Raw genomic sequence first — 16,431 nt, 5'->3', positions numbered from 1 at the left:
TACTCAGATGCGTTTTATCAACAGGCAAAATGGAATTGGTTTTAATGTCTTTGTCTCAACTGTTCTCTGAGGCTCGGTTTGTATTTATGTCTCAGTTGCAAATCACTGAGTTGGAGCGTGTGAGTTCCCAGTGGCTACGTGTCGAGGCTGAGCTGCTGAGGGAAAGAGCTGTGTTTGGTCCTGGCCCTGGGGTGATGTTGGGACGAGACTGGGTGCAAAACTCTGCTGAAGGACCCAATCGGACCAAACTACGCATCCGCAGAAAATCCCTGCGGCATTCCAAATCGGTATAGAATTTTGGTTAACGTAGTGTTTGTGTTGAATGTACTACTAGGGTTTTTATTTACTACATGTAGACTATAAAATACATTATCTAAAGCCGTTTCTGTTCTGTATCTGTTCCCAGTGGGTTTGACCCGTCAATGTTTTATTGGGCATTTTACGCTAAACAGAAACAAAATTATCCAAAATAAATCAATAAAAATTAAATGTCGTGCTTAGGAAGTTGTGAAATTATTGAGACTTCAAATTTACCATAGAAAAATGCTAACCATTTTAAAATTTATATTTGGATTTGCTTTAACGTTTCTTTAATTTCTGAAACTTGAAGGCTTATAACATCTGAAAGCACATCTGGCCTTTTACAGTGACATTTGTTTTTGCAACAGATTCTTGGAATGCTATGTTTAAAATCTGAAGAGAGCAAAGGTAGTACAGAGGGAGATACTGGTAAGTTTTTCCTCATTAGAAACACATGAATTATTGTTTTGTTACTTCAGAAAAAGCAATTAACTGTACACCTGAAGACACTACCAGTCTGCAGCTTCACCTTTAGATGTCACTAAATCCTGAACATTGTTTTATTTAATGCACAATTTCTGTGTTGGATGCTTAGTTAGCAAAATATTTGTCTATATATCAGAGCCGAGGCTTTTGTGCGAAATTGGTGGCGAGGTTAAAGAGGACGAAGCAGAGAGAGGACAGGACTGTGACCGGCTGACATTCTTCCCTGTACTGAACGAGACACCATCAGTCACTGAGGTTCTGCCTGACTCTTTCACCCCTGAACTCTGCTCCCACACTCAGAACTGTCCTGACATGCGCATCATCCTGCAGGAGCTACTCCCCGGAGAGAAGGTACTGTATCACAGGATGCTGTTTGGATACGTCTTGCTGAAAATAAAACATCTAAATACAAGTCCAACTGCTTCCCATCCTGCTAATAATTTGATTCATTCTGTAATCATCTGATGCAGACTAAGAGATTCCAATAGCCCAGTGCTACTATCAAAATTTTATCTTTCCTCATTAGTTTAATATTTTAACGGTGAGGCGCAGCAGAGCTCTCTTCATTGTTACAGTGAGTTAAAAACCACGCACATGTTGACAAGGCCTCTCATCGCTCCGGCAACCAGCCGCGGCTTTTAATGTTTCTGACAGAAGTATTAATAAAAGCAGTAGGAGGTGATGCAAGCTGTCTTACATCCGCTTAGCAAGTGTGTGATGTGTGCTAGTGTGTCCTATTGTCTTGTAGTGGTTCAGTGCACGACTCCTGCTGAGCTTCCTGTCAAATGAACACAGTCATTAGCTCTGAAAAATGCACACACTCGCAGGCTAACACTCACACAAAGGGAGATCCACTCATAATTAGCTTGCCAGCGCCAATAGTGTGATTATGACAATAATGTGTTTGGGGAGAAATCAATGGTCTGACATTAGGCTTTCAGTCAATAAAAGTCCTCCTTTTCTCTCGTCCTTCCCATCTTCAGCTAAATCACTGTCAAACTGATAACTCTTATCTGTCTGGACCACAGTAAAGAGATAAGGAAACAAGTTTATTGTTATGTATTTAATTTTTGACAACGATAAAGTCAACTAGTTTAATCCAGTCATTTGTGGCGGCAGTTTGTGCTCACTGATGCCAGTTGCTCAGAAGTGGATGCAGCTGAGACTCACTCACCTTGACTCGCCTTAAACACCTTCACATGATAACTGATACTATCCATCATAGTGTGTTGCTGTGTTTGCTTTAAGACAAGAGATTCTGATCACTTATCAGGTTTGCTGTTGTGTGTGTGGCAGTGATTAATTCTCCTAATAACGGCCAGGCAAGACCTCCTTGTCCACCAAGTGTGTGACTGCATGTGCCTGGGTGTAGGGACTTTGATTTGATTAGTATAAATTGTGAGAGGCCTGCGGGTATATAAGGGCCCCATATGGTTTTTAGTGGTTGTGTCCCATGGGAGCCAGCACAGGGCGATGGCCAGGTGCATGTGTTTGTGGTGAAATGAAGAGGGAAAATAGAATTATCCACACATTATCACAATGCAGTTAGCATTAGCTACAGCCGATGCTAAAATCAGCATGCGGATTCATTTTAGTGCAGGAAGAAATGCTGTCGTTGCTGCTGAAAAGGGGCCAGGCCTTCTCCTCCCCATCAATCAACCCCGATAATGAAGTGTTCAACTGTGTCTTTATAATAGTGATTATAATATGTGATTAAAATGATCATTCAAGTAAAGCATATCTGCCATGTCATGTCCTGAGAGAGGAACAAGCTCATGTGAATCGCGATTCTCATTTGGGGCTAAAATCTGTTTGTCTCTGCAGATAACGGCAAAGATGTGTGTGGTGATGGTGAGTGGCCTCAGAGTGACTGAAGGCTTGCTGCTCTTTGGGATTGAGAGTCTGCTCTTGTGTGAGGGGTTCACTCTCAGTTCGAATGGAGATGTTTGTTGCAGGAGACACCACCCAAGCAGGTACAGTAATTCAGTGCGTGCTGCTGTCACTGCAAACACTATAATGTATATTACTGCTCAATTATGTTGGATACTAATCATCATCTGTGTCCCTTTTTTCTAGTGTGCGAGATCCCTTTATTTCCAACATGCTGAATAAAGAGCTGCCATCAGCTTCTTGCAGACGCTGGCTCTATGAGGAAATAAAGGAGGGGCGCTTTATGCGATTTCTTTTAGAGGTCAGACAGCAAAACAATTCCTGTCATACCTTGTTTTTCAGATCGCACTATTTTCATGTAATTTCATATTTATTGGTGTTTTTATGTAAAACATCCATCCATCCATCCATCCATCCATTATCTTTACCTGCTTCTTCCTTTTTGGGTTGCGGAGTTCACTGGTGTCCATGTCACAGGGCCACATAGAAACAAGTGAGACAAACAACCATTCACTCTCTCACTCACACCTAGAGTTACCAATCAGCCTAACATGCATGTTTTGGTCTGTGGGAGGAAACCGGAGTACACGGAGAAAACCCACGCATGCACGGAGAGAACATGCAAACTCCACACAGATAGGTCCCCGGCCCGGGATTGGAACCAGGACAACCTGCTTGCTGAGAGGCGGCAGCTCTACCAACTGTGCCACCGTGCTGCCCTAAAACATACATTTAAAAATTTTTTAAAAATCTGAATATTTTAAGCAATACAAAAAATACTTGAGACTTTTTATGTATATTTTATGTTTATTTTTCTTTAACAGCATCAAATTAAAAGAGAAAAAGACTTGCTCTGTGTGCATACATACACACACACACACACACACACACACACACACATATATATATATATATATATATGTATATCATCACCCTGTGACTTCATTTATCATGGTGTCAGTTTATAGCCAATAACAGAGACTTCAAAATAAATGCCAAAGCCAACCTGAACAGAACATTAACAAGAAAATTCCATTTCCACAAACATCGTAAACAGTCAGAAACATTGCACATATAATTTCCACAAGGATATCCAGCATGCTTTGCATCTTCTCTCTATTACTTTGCAGGGAGTTCTGAAAACTGATCATATCAGTGTGCAATCGCCTGCGAGCTGGACAACTGCTCAACAATTTAACAACAGACATTACTGGGGGAATATTGACTGTGACACACAGCATCTTTTTAGTTAGTTTTAAAAAATAGTTGACCACAAATAGAATCAAGTGAGTTAATTCAACGTAGTAAATGATATGAAGAAGACGTTGGAGACACACACATCGCACTCTCTTTCAGCCCAGCTGAGTTCTGCTCCGCCTCTTCTGGTTCTGCTCAAAGCTCACATCTGAGTGGGACGTGAATGCTTCACCTGTTGTTTATGAACCATTTGAGGAAGAACTGGTCTGTGCAGCCATTTCATTGTAAATGAGAATTGGCTCTTAATGGGTCTTACTGGACCCACCTGGAACAGCAACATGTTGGTCATTTGGAATACAGCAAATATGATCAACATTTTTTATTTTATTTAGAAATGCGTAAAGATTTAGAAAGTCAGATATGGCACAGTAATATTTGTATTAAATAGGAGGCATAATATAATGTTTGTTTTATTATTGTTTTGCATTAGAATAGCACTACTTTTATTGCAAGGAAATAAAATTAATTACAATTAAGGTAACTGTCAATTGCAAAATTTTGTTCATGGTGCACTGTGCAATTTTGAATGACAAAAAAGTTTTATGTTATTATTAATTTTTTGAATTACACTTTTAGCTTATGTTTATTGCATTTATGAATCAATGCAGCAAAATAATCCAATTTAAAAGTTAACAGATCATTGTAATATTTTGTTTATTTACATAATGACTTTAATTGTTGGATGTCCACCCTATGAGCTGGTGGCTTTTAGTAACTGTGGCCCCTTGAGCAATTTAGTTGAATAGCCCTGCCATCTCTCTAGGCTTGCTCATAAAGTAGCATTCTAACAGTATTAAGTACTCTGCCCATGTCAATGCATGTCATTCCAGTAGCCCATCTCAGTAGCCCGTTTTTATCATCTAATTTTATGATATTTGGAAGAACGAAAAACAATCACATGTATCAGAACCTCTACATGTAAATCCTCAGACTCGTCTTTTTTCTCTCTCTCTCAAAAAAATGTCAATTACCAAAGCATGTTTTTTTCATTGTTGAAGAATGTATGTTTTATGCTGTAGTTTTGTTCATTGAATTACAGAGTTTTAGTCATTTTGTTTCACGTGGAAAAAGATTTTCTTGATTAAAAAAAAAATCATATACAGCTCTCTTGGGCTTTTCAAGTTTCTACAACAAATCATATTTTAATATTTTGATACATGCTCAATAATCCAGGTAGAAAAATCTAAAAAAGTTAAGTCTGGTCCTCTGGACATTCAAAAAACAAAACACAATAAAAAAGAATGTAGAAATGTTTTGTCTTTCATCCGAATAACATCTGCATGTTTTGCCTTAATTCTCAATTTTGATTATGATTTTAAAAAACTATTTTTAGTTCCAAGTTTAAAATTGATTTATATCATATCTACCCTAAGTCCATAAAATGTCACTGTCTCTCTCTGCTGATTTAGAACAATTCTATTGAGATCTTCATGAAAAACGGACACTCAGCATTCTTGGTATTCCTGAATCAGGACCATGTGTCGGCATATAAAAGGTACCGAATGAAGATATGCTGTTTGTTAAAAAGATTATTTTCATCATTCTGTCTTTTACCTTTGTCCCCTCTTCTTCCTTTAGGTTAAGCATTGTTGTACCAGCATTAAAAGGCAGAGCAGTCACTGAAGTCATTGCTAATGCTAAGTAAGTGTCTTTTTTGTTGTTGTTTGTTAACGTTATATTTAGGCAATTCCCTTATTTATAATAAGTACATGAAAAGATCATTGTAAATTGTGTTGCTTCTAGTATTTTATATTCATATTTTCATAAACCAGAACTAACAGATTTTTGGTCATTTGATTTTCTTGTTTTTCACCTTGTCTTTCACTCTCCACACATCCTGAGTGACTGAGGCCACTGAGTTAGGAGTCAACAATCCAGAAAAGGCTTTTTTCTTTTTCACATGAAACACAGTACTGCCATCACCTCTTCCTCTCATTGTAATCCTTTCCCTTTGGGCTTTACATTTCTGAAGGCATGTCTGACACAGGCTGCTTTCATGGATCAAGTACACTTCTTCTTTGGGTTCGGCCATTTTCTTCTTCATCCTCTCATTTTTTTCCTTAACATGCGTGAGAGGATTACGTGTCACATTCAACTTAGTAAGTTTGCGTAGGATTTTCACAAAGTCGGGCAACTTGACAAAAAGGTTATCAAACAGAGCTAACTCTTGAAGATCAACTAAACGCTCCATGGTGGGAGGCAAGGCATCCAGCTGGTTCATTCCAAGATTGAGACTCTTCAGGTTGGAGAGAGAACCCAGTGAGGAGGGTAAGCTTGCAGAAGTTAGGTAGTTATTTGCAAGGTTTAGGTGGGTCAGTCCCACCAGGTTGCCAATGGACTCAGGCACAGACTCTAGCTTGTTACTATGCAGATCTAGCCATCTGAGTGATGAGAAGTCACCGATGTTATCAGGAAGCTTCTGTATCTGGTTGCGACTAAGGTCCAGTTCATCCACATTGGTCAGCTTGAAAAGACACTTTGGGAATATGGTTAAACCCATGTTACTAAGGATGAGTCTACGCCTTCCGTCCCGGGTAATTTGTATAGCATTTTTTGCTGCCTTGAGGGTCAACTTTGTCCCTTTTGCTTCTTTTCCTTTGGGCATCGTACTGCAATAAATAGAGAATTACTCAACAGTTCAGTTAAACATGTCAGCTCAGCCTCCCTTTGTTGACTTCTGATTTATAAAATGTATTTTATCCACACCGTCACACAGTACTCAAGGAAATAAATGTGTTGGGTGTTTGTTTATGGGTAAATATGCGCGTGTATAGCTGATGGGATTTATTCCAATACAATAGCTTGTGTATGTCCTGGGGCAGTGGGGAAAGCATGCACTCAGAGGAATGAGAACAACGTGTGTGTATGTTGCAGTGTTGTGTCTGCACTGGTGCATGCTCACCCTGTGTTGCCCATGGGGGTATTTAAGAGCACGACTCTCTAATTAAGGCTAATGCTCAGGAACAATAGGAGTGAGGCGACACAGCGAAACACCAGTGTTCATTCTCTCTCACTTTCTACTGATTAAGTTGTTTGGCAAGAAAATATGTGTGTGTGGGTCCTTTACATGCAAGTGCGTTGACAGACATGGATGCGCCGTAATATGTCTTGAATGTGTGTGTTTGTGTGTGTGTGCACGAAGAGTCAAATCAGGACTTTGATAAATGATAGTTGGGGAGTGTTTGGAGTGTAATGAGGGCTTTGCTCTTCTCCCCTCCCTGTCTAAAAGAGCAAGGTGTGTTTTTGTTTGTGTCTATGTTACACCCCAAGGCCCTCTCTCGCCTCATTCATCATCCTCAGGATGAGAGAGGTTATCTACTGGTGCTTGTTCCTATTATAACCTCCTATAGGAAACTATTGCATGAAATTATTGCCTGCAATTAGATAACACATACCAAGCCAAATGCAATGATTGATTTAGTGTGGTTTCACAAAAAATTATAGTCGGGAATCTATTGATGTTATAAAATGCCTACCCCTGATTTAGATCCTCATAATTTGACCAAAATCCTTTCATGCATCCTTTTTTCCCACATTTTAACTGACATTTTGAAACTTTTATCAGTATTTTAGAGGAAATTGTACTTACTCTGTTTTATCTTCTTATTTCACATTGATAAGCTTGATTAAACTTATTCCAGTTGTCGAGTTCAGTCCTGCAAAACGCTACAGAAAAAAAAAATCATAAATTTATTGATGTTTGATTTCAAAATAAAATAAAATTGAGTCTGCATGCAAAAACTCTACTTTTTCACCATTTGTGAACGTGTAGCCTTCCTTCACCCAAGTGAAACTCAAGGTTTCTCTTGTTTAACATTGTTACTTAGCAACTGGGGTGCAAAAATTTATTGCCCTGTTTTTGTGGCTCACAGAGGAAGTGGAGATTTTACAAGTGATCTTTTTTTTAATTTAGTTTAGTTTAACCACATTTGGATGGTTGCTCAAAAAGAAATAAAATCTAGCCATTACGTGTTGCCATTTGGTAATGTAATTGAAAACAACTTAATTTGATTGAACATTTTCTTTGTCTGCATTTTATTAAACACAAAGCTTTGTAATTGTGTAGACATATAACATTCATATCAACATTACAGATTTCTTGTATTTGAACAAATGTTCAACTAAAAAAACAGAAAATGGATAGATAGATCTTTATTCATACCCTTGATGGAAATTATTTAAAGCTTATTTTAGATATTAAACTATTACTTGCCTTAACCGTGAAGTGGGATTTTATTTAAACCTGTATTAGCATCTCTGTCTTAAATCATAGGTGAATGTAGAAAACATTTTGATTTCAACACTTTAGTTTCTCATGTCGACTCAACTTAAATTTGTATGTTTTAGCACAACCTACAGTGCATGTGGCACTAATCCACACTACAGCTTGTTATTTTTACGACAAATTACAACTCACCTCAATGCCTTACAGCTGTGTACATACAATCCCTGTTTCCTGAGTTTCTCACCTCCATTTTGCTCTTTCTGAACTCTAGGCCATGTTTCAGTTCAACTCCGGTTGCTAGGCAACGGACCAAGCAAATAAACTTTGCATTGTTGGCGCCACTCTGTGCTCAGCCTGTGTTGCTAATACGTGTTTGCTTTTATTGTGCTTCAGAAAGACTCCTGTGGTTGACAAAACAGCCCTTGCTAAATGGCAGGTAATGCAGTAAACACAGCTTTTTGCACAGTTTTGTCAGAACTGTTTGTGCTTACTGATTCAGTCATCCTTCCTTCACATTAACACTGAATGACTGACTTTTAAAATCACTGTTTAGGTCTTTGTTTTGCACTTTTATTGCTGTACTTTCATAGTTTTTTTTCTATGTATTTTACTGACCTCTAGAAAGGAGAGATGAGTAATTTTGAGTACTTAATGCATCTAAACACCATCGCTGGAAGGACATACAATGATTTGATGCAGTATCCGGTCTTCCCCTGGGTTCTGGCTGACTATCAGTCAGAGGTACACTCATGCACTTGGACATTATTCTCTTAGACTGTATTATTAAGTGTGTTCCAGTTAAAATAAATAATCTCAAACCTCGACAGATGCTTGATTTGTCAAATCCTGCAACTTTTCGTGACTTGTCCAAGCCAATGGGAGCTCAGACAGAGAAAAGAAAACAGATGTTCATTCAGAGATATGAGGAGGTGGAGAACAATGAGGGAGAAGGTATCTTACATCAATTTTTGTTAGTTTCACTGTTATATTTTATAATCCTTTTTTTTAAATTTACCCTGTTTTTGTCCTAATATATTTCTTACCTTGTAACAGACCTGTCAACACTTTGCCACTACTGTACCCACTACTCATCAGCCATCATTGTGGCCTCCTTCCTTGTAAGGATGGAGCCATTTTCACACACTTTCCAGACCCTTCAGGTAAGGTCACAGACAGAAGAAAATATATTTTAAAAAAAAGTACATTAACAGAAGATAAAAAAATCAATTAAAGTTTACATTTACTGTGACGAAATGACAGAGTTGTTCAAGTTTCAAGGAGACTTTATTGCCCTTCACATCACATGTGGTACATGAGGTGGAACAAAATTGTGTACTCAAGGTCCAGTTACACCCAAAAAAGCAAAATATATATATATATATATATATATATATATATATATATATATATATATATATATATATATATATATATATATATATATATATAAGGATCTAAGATACATACTAACAATAAAAATATTAATAAGGTGTAGTAAACCTCAACCTAAACAAGATTTCAGTTACTGACTTAATGACTTTTTAGGATGGACTGAATAATGACAAATCTTTATGACCCCCTCCTGATGTTTGAATGGTTTGCTATTAAGTACAAAACTAAGCAAACAGCTTACATTAAACAGACATACCGTCTCTAATAAAGATGAATAGCTTCACATCATATTGAAAAAAAATGCATTCAAGTATCAAATGTTTGTTTAACAAAAGAAAGAATGATAAAAAAAATTTTTTTCAAAATTATGATCAGATTAAGCTGAAAGTACAGCCATTGAGCCTTTAATCAATAAAAAACCTCTTAGATTACAGCTCTTTACAGAAAATGTGTTTTCTTTATATTTTATAAACTGCACTTGCTAAAGACTTCACTATCAAACTCACAAACTGTAAATAATAAAGACAAAGCATTTCATGTTGTGCACATTTTGTCTTAATTTATCTGAAAAAGTCAGTTTTATCAATCCAAACACCCTTTTAAACATAAGTCTCACACTTCTCATTGACATTCATCATACCTTTTTCTATTATTTTCAAACAAATTCATGCTAATAATATACATCTTATAGGAGGTATTTTCAAAACTCCACATTTTTGGATAAAAAAGTAGATTATAGACATTTTTAATATATATGCAAATAATTACAAACAATGCATAAAAGCCAGTGCAAATAGTCAGATATGCTACCCATTTACAACACAGCATCCAGTTGATTATAATGAAAAGGCATGCATATTTGATAGTCAGAATAAAGCAATAAAGATGTTCATCTGGTGAATTGGGATACCTTTTTGTCTTCTAAAGCACATAACGTGTGTGTGGTAATATCCATAACTGAGTTTACATCTCTAACCAAGTTTACTACCGTACACACTATTTTCATTTATTGAAGTAATTGTTTTACACTAAATTACATTCTCTCTCATGAGATTTCCATCAAAATTATGAAATTTTATATAAAAATGAAAAGTTCTTTTTTTACAGCAACAGATATTTCATTCTTGTATAACGCAGTAAACATGATTAAAAAAAATTGTTTTTGTGTAATGATCTGCATAGCAAATGAACATGCCTATTCATGCATCGGCCCACAGGGGGGGTTTGATATCCCTGAGCGGATGTTTTACAGCATTAAGAAGGAGTGGAACTCATCCTCCAGAGACAACATGGGAGACGTCCGAGAACTGATCCCAGAGTTCTTCTACCTGCCCGACTTCCTGCTCAACTCTAACAACATCCAGCTCGGTCAGGAACAAAACACTTCTGTGAATCTAAATTTAAAGCTGCAACTGTGAAAATCCTGATGATGTGTATGTAAACACACTTTAGCAAAATATAAGACTTGTTTAAAAAAAAAAAGCATTTTATTGAACTCATCCAGTAGCTTTTCTTAATTTCTCAAGATACTGGATATTTTTGCTCTAAACTGTTCTTTGTAAATCCATACTGATGCAGGTATGTTTGCCAAGCTTTTTTATTCTCTATAAAATGTGTATTTAGTCATAACCAGTTGTTTAGCCTTATATATCAGAGTTTGGGTTACATTACTGTCTTTAGTCTGGCGTATTTGACACATTGTGCAGTTTCTTGTTACGTACAACTCTGGAATGACGCAAAAGTTTATATTTATATCCTGATAAAGGCACTCCGTGTTCAGTTCATGACCACATTATATTATAGAACATGGTTGTTCTATACATTTATATTTATAGAATTTGGAAATAACTTCTACACTACATTCGTAAAAAGCTCAAATTATTATGCAAAGACAGGCTGATGTGAAAAACCCTTGTTAATTTCTTTGTTTAATGAGGTACCTGGCTCATTGAAAGAAAATATAATTTTAATTTAAGGACAATAAAACTGCAGGAACATTGGAGATAGATTTGATCAGAGAGTATGCTCTGCTGTTACATAGACATTAGATTGAGAACTTAACTGTTACATTTTAATAAAGACAAACAGGCAAGAGAGTACGATATAAAAAAACTTTCACATATATACATATACATATATATATATATATATATATATATATATATATAGGGCAGCACGGTGGCGCAACTGCTAGAGCTGCTCGCACAGTGATTGCTGGACATGGGCACCAGCGACCCCCGTGACCCAAAATGGAATAAGCGGGTAAAGATAATGGATGGATGGATGGATATATATATTTATATATATTTATATATATATATCAAATTGCAAGTAATTTTGTACTCTCCTTATTCACTTGATGTGACTCCTATTTTTGCGAGTCACATATTTTATATGCTGTAATTTCTGCTATGTAACTGTTGCCTATACTTCTTTGAAGTGAAGTGCATAGACCAGAACTACCCTTGACTCACCATTTGTTGTACAGTTTACTTACCCTATTTTCTGCCGTACATGTTGTACAGTCGTATATGTCGCATCAGTCCAAATATGTCTAATAAAGTGGGAAAAAATATAAATAAGTTGCTTAGTCATATAAGTTGCGTCTATTGTGTGTCACCGCTGACGTGTCACGTTTGTTACGCGTCACCGCTGACAATCCGGAAACGTGGGCCGGTGTTGAGCCAAAAATCGATTGGCTGCCAAATAGCGGCCGCGGTAGTGTGCATGGGAGGATTTTAACAAGAATTTAACAAGATTAATACTTAAAAACAATTATTTTGGTTGCTTGAATATATAAAGGTGTGTCTCAGTCTAACTTTTCCTAAATAAATGCACTTTAATGGTCAAATTAGTTGCATTTTGCCAGGGCAGCGCAGCAAAATGAAGCTGATTTGACGTTTGCTCTAGGCATGATCCCAGAGATGGATGAAGGTGCCAGCTATGGCAAGCCAACTGTGTCATTAATTGCCACTTTTACCTACACAATGGCATGCCATACTACTCAAGTGCCATGTAGCGGCTAAAAATGTTAGTATTCAATATTTTCTATGTCAGAATGAATGAAAGCGGTCATATCTCGGTCAAAAATTAGTTTATAAATATGGGGGGAAAAACAAACAAGTCGCTTTGGTATATAAATCACAGAGTTTGCAAATTAGGCAAAAAGGTGCGACTTATACGCCAGAAAATACAGTACTTCAGTTTTATAAAATCTCATTACATGTGATGATATCTCATTTGATTTAGATGAAAAATGACATGTTTACGTCACTGCATAACAAATTTAAATTTACAAATGATATGGAAAGCTCACGAGATATTGAGCAAAACTTTAAAAAAAATGAATCCAGACTTATTTTAGTTTTGGAAATTGTTTGATTTTATCAATTTACTGATTTTCTTTTTTAGTAATTTTAGCCTGGGCTCTTAGTGGGGCATAGTTAACATTGTAGTGACACTTTAGGCTTTAAGTTTAGGCTTCAAAACAATTTTCAAAGTTTTTTGCTTTTTAAAACGATCATTTCAGTTATGTAAATACCTGCTGACACCTGTTTTTTTTTTAAAATCTGTTTATACAACCTTTAAATAAGCCATCCATCCATTCATTACAGTCTTTAAAAATATTTTCTCTGTCAAAATGCTATGCAAATTTAGAGATGTAAATTTAAAACAAAATCAACATCAAGCCTATTTAAATACAATTTTCTATTGTTTACTCCTTCACTAGGTATTTTTCGAGCTGCATGTTTTACTGTCAACTTTCCATACAGTGATGTACTTTATTCATACCTTTTTAGGTTTCATGGAGGACAATACAGCTCTGGGAGATGTCGAGCTGCCTCCATGGGCGAAAGGTGACCCCCAGGAGTTCATTAGAATCCATCGAGAGGTCAGTCACACCTGACCTCGCCTGACCTGTCTGTTTCTATTGGCCTACCTGGTCTGTAATACACAAAGACTTTTCCCATAAGACCTCATGTTTGTCAATACTATTTGATTTATATAGACATAGGCTTTAGTGTTTTATTGTATCTTAACAAATATCTGCTGTACACTCTGTGACAGTGTCTGTTTCAGTGGGTTTGTCCTCATTCTTTCTCCAAAAGTACAAGAGATGGGTGTTATTCGTAGCAGTCACTGACTCAAAGCTGTTTTGTCACATTGAAATTGGTTCATTTTGTTTTCAGACAAAATGCCTGGTTGTTTTCCATACAAAACATGTATGAAAAGCCATGTAGCTGTGGTGTAGATGACAGACAACAAGCCTTTTTAATGTGACTCATACAAGGACAAGGCTTTGTTATAAGGCCATTATTCCTGGGAGCTGCTAACGAGTTCAATATTCTCTCTGTTCTTTTCTTTTGGCTCTTTCTTTTCTTCTCCTGTGTAAAGTTATTGTTCTTTTTTTTCCTGATTTCTTTAGTATGACCCTCCCTTTCTTCATTCCTGAGGCATCTATGATGGTTATCACTCTGTAATCTACTGAACTCCCCATATTGCCCACAATTCTCATAAAATTAGTGACTTAGGTATTTTTTTCTTTCACAGACAAATTAACTCAGAAGAAAATATCCTTGTTATATTTTTTTTCCAGTATTGTGTTCTTGCAGGGTGGGTTTATTATAGCATGGATATATAGCTGGTCATGATGCCCACATTTTCTTATTAACTCTTTAAAACCAATCTCTGGCTTATTCAACCGAAATCATTCTTTAATTCTTACATGAAGATATGCTCATAACGGAGCAGTTCAAGCTGCTGGTCTGCATTATTAAATTGATTTTTGGAGGAAATCATTCTGTACCTGAATAATTTCATTGGCTGTGCATTCTCGGAGAAGTTAGAATGCTCCAAACTTTCTTATTAACAGTATGAGTAATGGTTTTGGGCCCACATTGATAATAAGTGCAGGACAATTCTGGTATTTAAAATTACAGAATGCATAATGCATAATATTGCATGACTAGCTGGCTGTTGTGCTACGTCTTCTGCTCTGTTTGCAGGTCCTGGAAAGTGACTATGTGAGCTCTAACCTCCACCTGTGGATCGACCTGATCTTTGGGTACAAGCAACAAGGTCAGGCAGCTGTGGAAAGTGTGAATACATTTCACCCCTACTTTTACGCCCAGAGGGGGCGACAAGATGCAAAAGACCCCATAATCAAGAGCACAATCTTAGGCTACATTAGCAACTTTGGCCAGATTCCCAAACAGGTAAAAAAATATATATACTCATTCCATTCTCATACATATTTCATATTTAGTAAGTGCAAATTCTTGTTTTTTTGGGGGGAAAAGTTATTCTGTAATAATCTTTATCTTTCCTATAGCTCTTCACCAAGCCTCATCCACCCCGCAGTGGCTCTAAGAAAGAATTATCTTCACAATCCCATCCAATTCCATTTTTCTTCAAACTGGACAAATTGAAGACTTCTGCACAGCCATTCAGAGGTACAGTTACACACGTAGTGTCTTAGACATAATGTAAGATACTGGAGCACAGTAGATTTGGTTCCAGCCATCTGTTACTGTGAAAATCAAAATATATATTAAAAAGGTAACGTGTGTCTTTCACTTTTGATCAAGGCAACAAAAAAATTCAAGAAACAATGTTTTAATCCTGTGGTTTATACTTAATTATTTTTTCCTTAAGAAAGAATCGACTTTTCTGAACACTACTTGCAGCAACTAGGAGCTTAGATATTTTGTTTGATTAAAAACTAACCAATTTTTCTACAAAAGGCCAAAAGGTGGACAGTTTTGGTAACACAAGTCAAGAGCTATGAGGGTCATTGCAGAACCTCCAGCTTATGCCTCTTGACAAATTTTAAATTTAAAACCTAAATAAAATAATTGAAAAAAATAAACTCCTTATAGTTTACAGATTAAAACATAGCTGCTTCTTAGTAACTACTTGGGAATTGATTATCATTGTTTATTGATTTGGGGTTCATCATTGTTTGATTTTTATTTTATCATCCTATTCTTTTTTCCTGTTCTAAAATTGTATGAACATTGACCTCGTTAGGGTTTTTGATTTCCCACTTTAACTGTACTCACATTGAAAGCCATTTTACCCCATAAGATTTGTACATTATTTACTGTATGAATTTAGACTTTTGCTTTAACATTTTTAAGCCACTCAAACATAACAGTTAGTTATTGTTCTACTTAGGATTTTTTTAAATCCAAAAAGTGGAACAACAGCTATCTGAAAACAAGAAAGTACCAGATTGTATCTATTGCTTCCCCCCATAAAAAAAAATTCTAACTATAAAGCAACTCAAAAGCTTTTTTTAATATTAAAATTGTATGCTAGTGTGAGTTTAATGTGAGCTTTAAAAGTACTGTATATTCACTTATTTTTGCCTTTTTTAAGGAAAAGAAATATAAAAAATAACAAGCAGCTTTTAGTTTACATTATACTCCAGGATTATTTACATTGAATCAAACTATACTGTATCGTATCACATTGTATCGTATTGCATTGTATCGTATCACATTGTATCGTATCACATTGTATCATATCACATTGTATCAAAGTTCATGCTCAATAATCCAGGTACAAATCCAACAATGTTCATTCAGGTCATCTGGACGGTTTCTTTTTTTGCTGAGATGTTTCGTCCTTAATCCAAAGGACTTCTTCAGTCTGACTTAAAGGAGTTGATGGGGGAGAGGGTGGGCCCCAGAAACCATCTTATCACCAGCAAACTGTTTTTTTTCCTACTATGGGAGTTGGTACTTGTGGGACTCCAGTTTGTTTGTGGCTCATCATACTGAATAAGTCCTTTGGATGAAGAAAGAAACATCACAGCAAAAAAAGAAACCGTCCAGATGACCTGACTGAACATTGTTGGATTTGTACCTGGATTATTG

General features: G+C 36.4%; 2 protein-coding genes across 2 annotated transcripts in view; one reads left to right on the top strand and one right to left on the bottom strand.

Annotated features, from left to right (window-relative positions):
* wdfy4 (WDFY family member 4) overlaps positions 1-16,431 on the top strand; it is a 44,160-nt gene that overhangs the window by 21,710 nt on the left and 6,019 nt on the right. The window contains exons 42-56 of the mRNA XM_037678860.1: positions 96-287; positions 669-729; positions 923-1,137; positions 2,611-2,759; positions 2,863-2,977; positions 5,343-5,428; positions 5,512-5,574; positions 8,552-8,594; positions 8,780-8,899; positions 8,986-9,109; positions 9,212-9,318; positions 10,768-10,918; positions 13,351-13,442; positions 14,557-14,766; positions 14,883-15,003. Of these exons, the coding sequence (XP_037534788.1) occupies positions 96-287; positions 669-729; positions 923-1,137; positions 2,611-2,759; positions 2,863-2,977; positions 5,343-5,428; positions 5,512-5,574; positions 8,552-8,594; positions 8,780-8,899; positions 8,986-9,109; positions 9,212-9,318; positions 10,768-10,918; positions 13,351-13,442; positions 14,557-14,766; positions 14,883-15,003 (1,849 nt within the window). The remainder of the gene's footprint in view (positions 1-95; positions 288-668; positions 730-922; positions 1,138-2,610; positions 2,760-2,862; positions 2,978-5,342; positions 5,429-5,511; positions 5,575-8,551; positions 8,595-8,779; positions 8,900-8,985; positions 9,110-9,211; positions 9,319-10,767; positions 10,919-13,350; positions 13,443-14,556; positions 14,767-14,882; positions 15,004-16,431) is intronic.
* Positions 5,723-6,538, bottom strand: lrrc18a (leucine rich repeat containing 18a). The gene has a single exon (XM_037679085.1). The coding sequence runs from the start codon at positions 6,536-6,538 to the stop codon at positions 5,723-5,725; it is 816 nt and encodes a 271-aa protein (XP_037535013.1).

Source organism: Nematolebias whitei, chromosome 1, assembly GCF_014905685.2.
Source record: "Nematolebias whitei isolate Nwh7 chromosome 1, NemWhi1, whole genome shotgun sequence".
Classification (NCBI taxonomy): Eukaryota; Metazoa; Chordata; class Actinopteri; order Cyprinodontiformes; family Rivulidae; genus Nematolebias; species Nematolebias whitei.
Note: the sequence above shows the minus strand (reverse complement) of the source record. Positions and strands in the feature narration are given on the sequence as shown.

Bases quoted from the DNA above. Each gene is read 5' to 3' on its own strand.
- lrrc18a (XM_037679085.1), bottom strand. From the start codon at position 6,538: ATGCCCAAAGGAAAAGAAGCAAAAGGGACAAAGTTGACCCTCAAGGCA.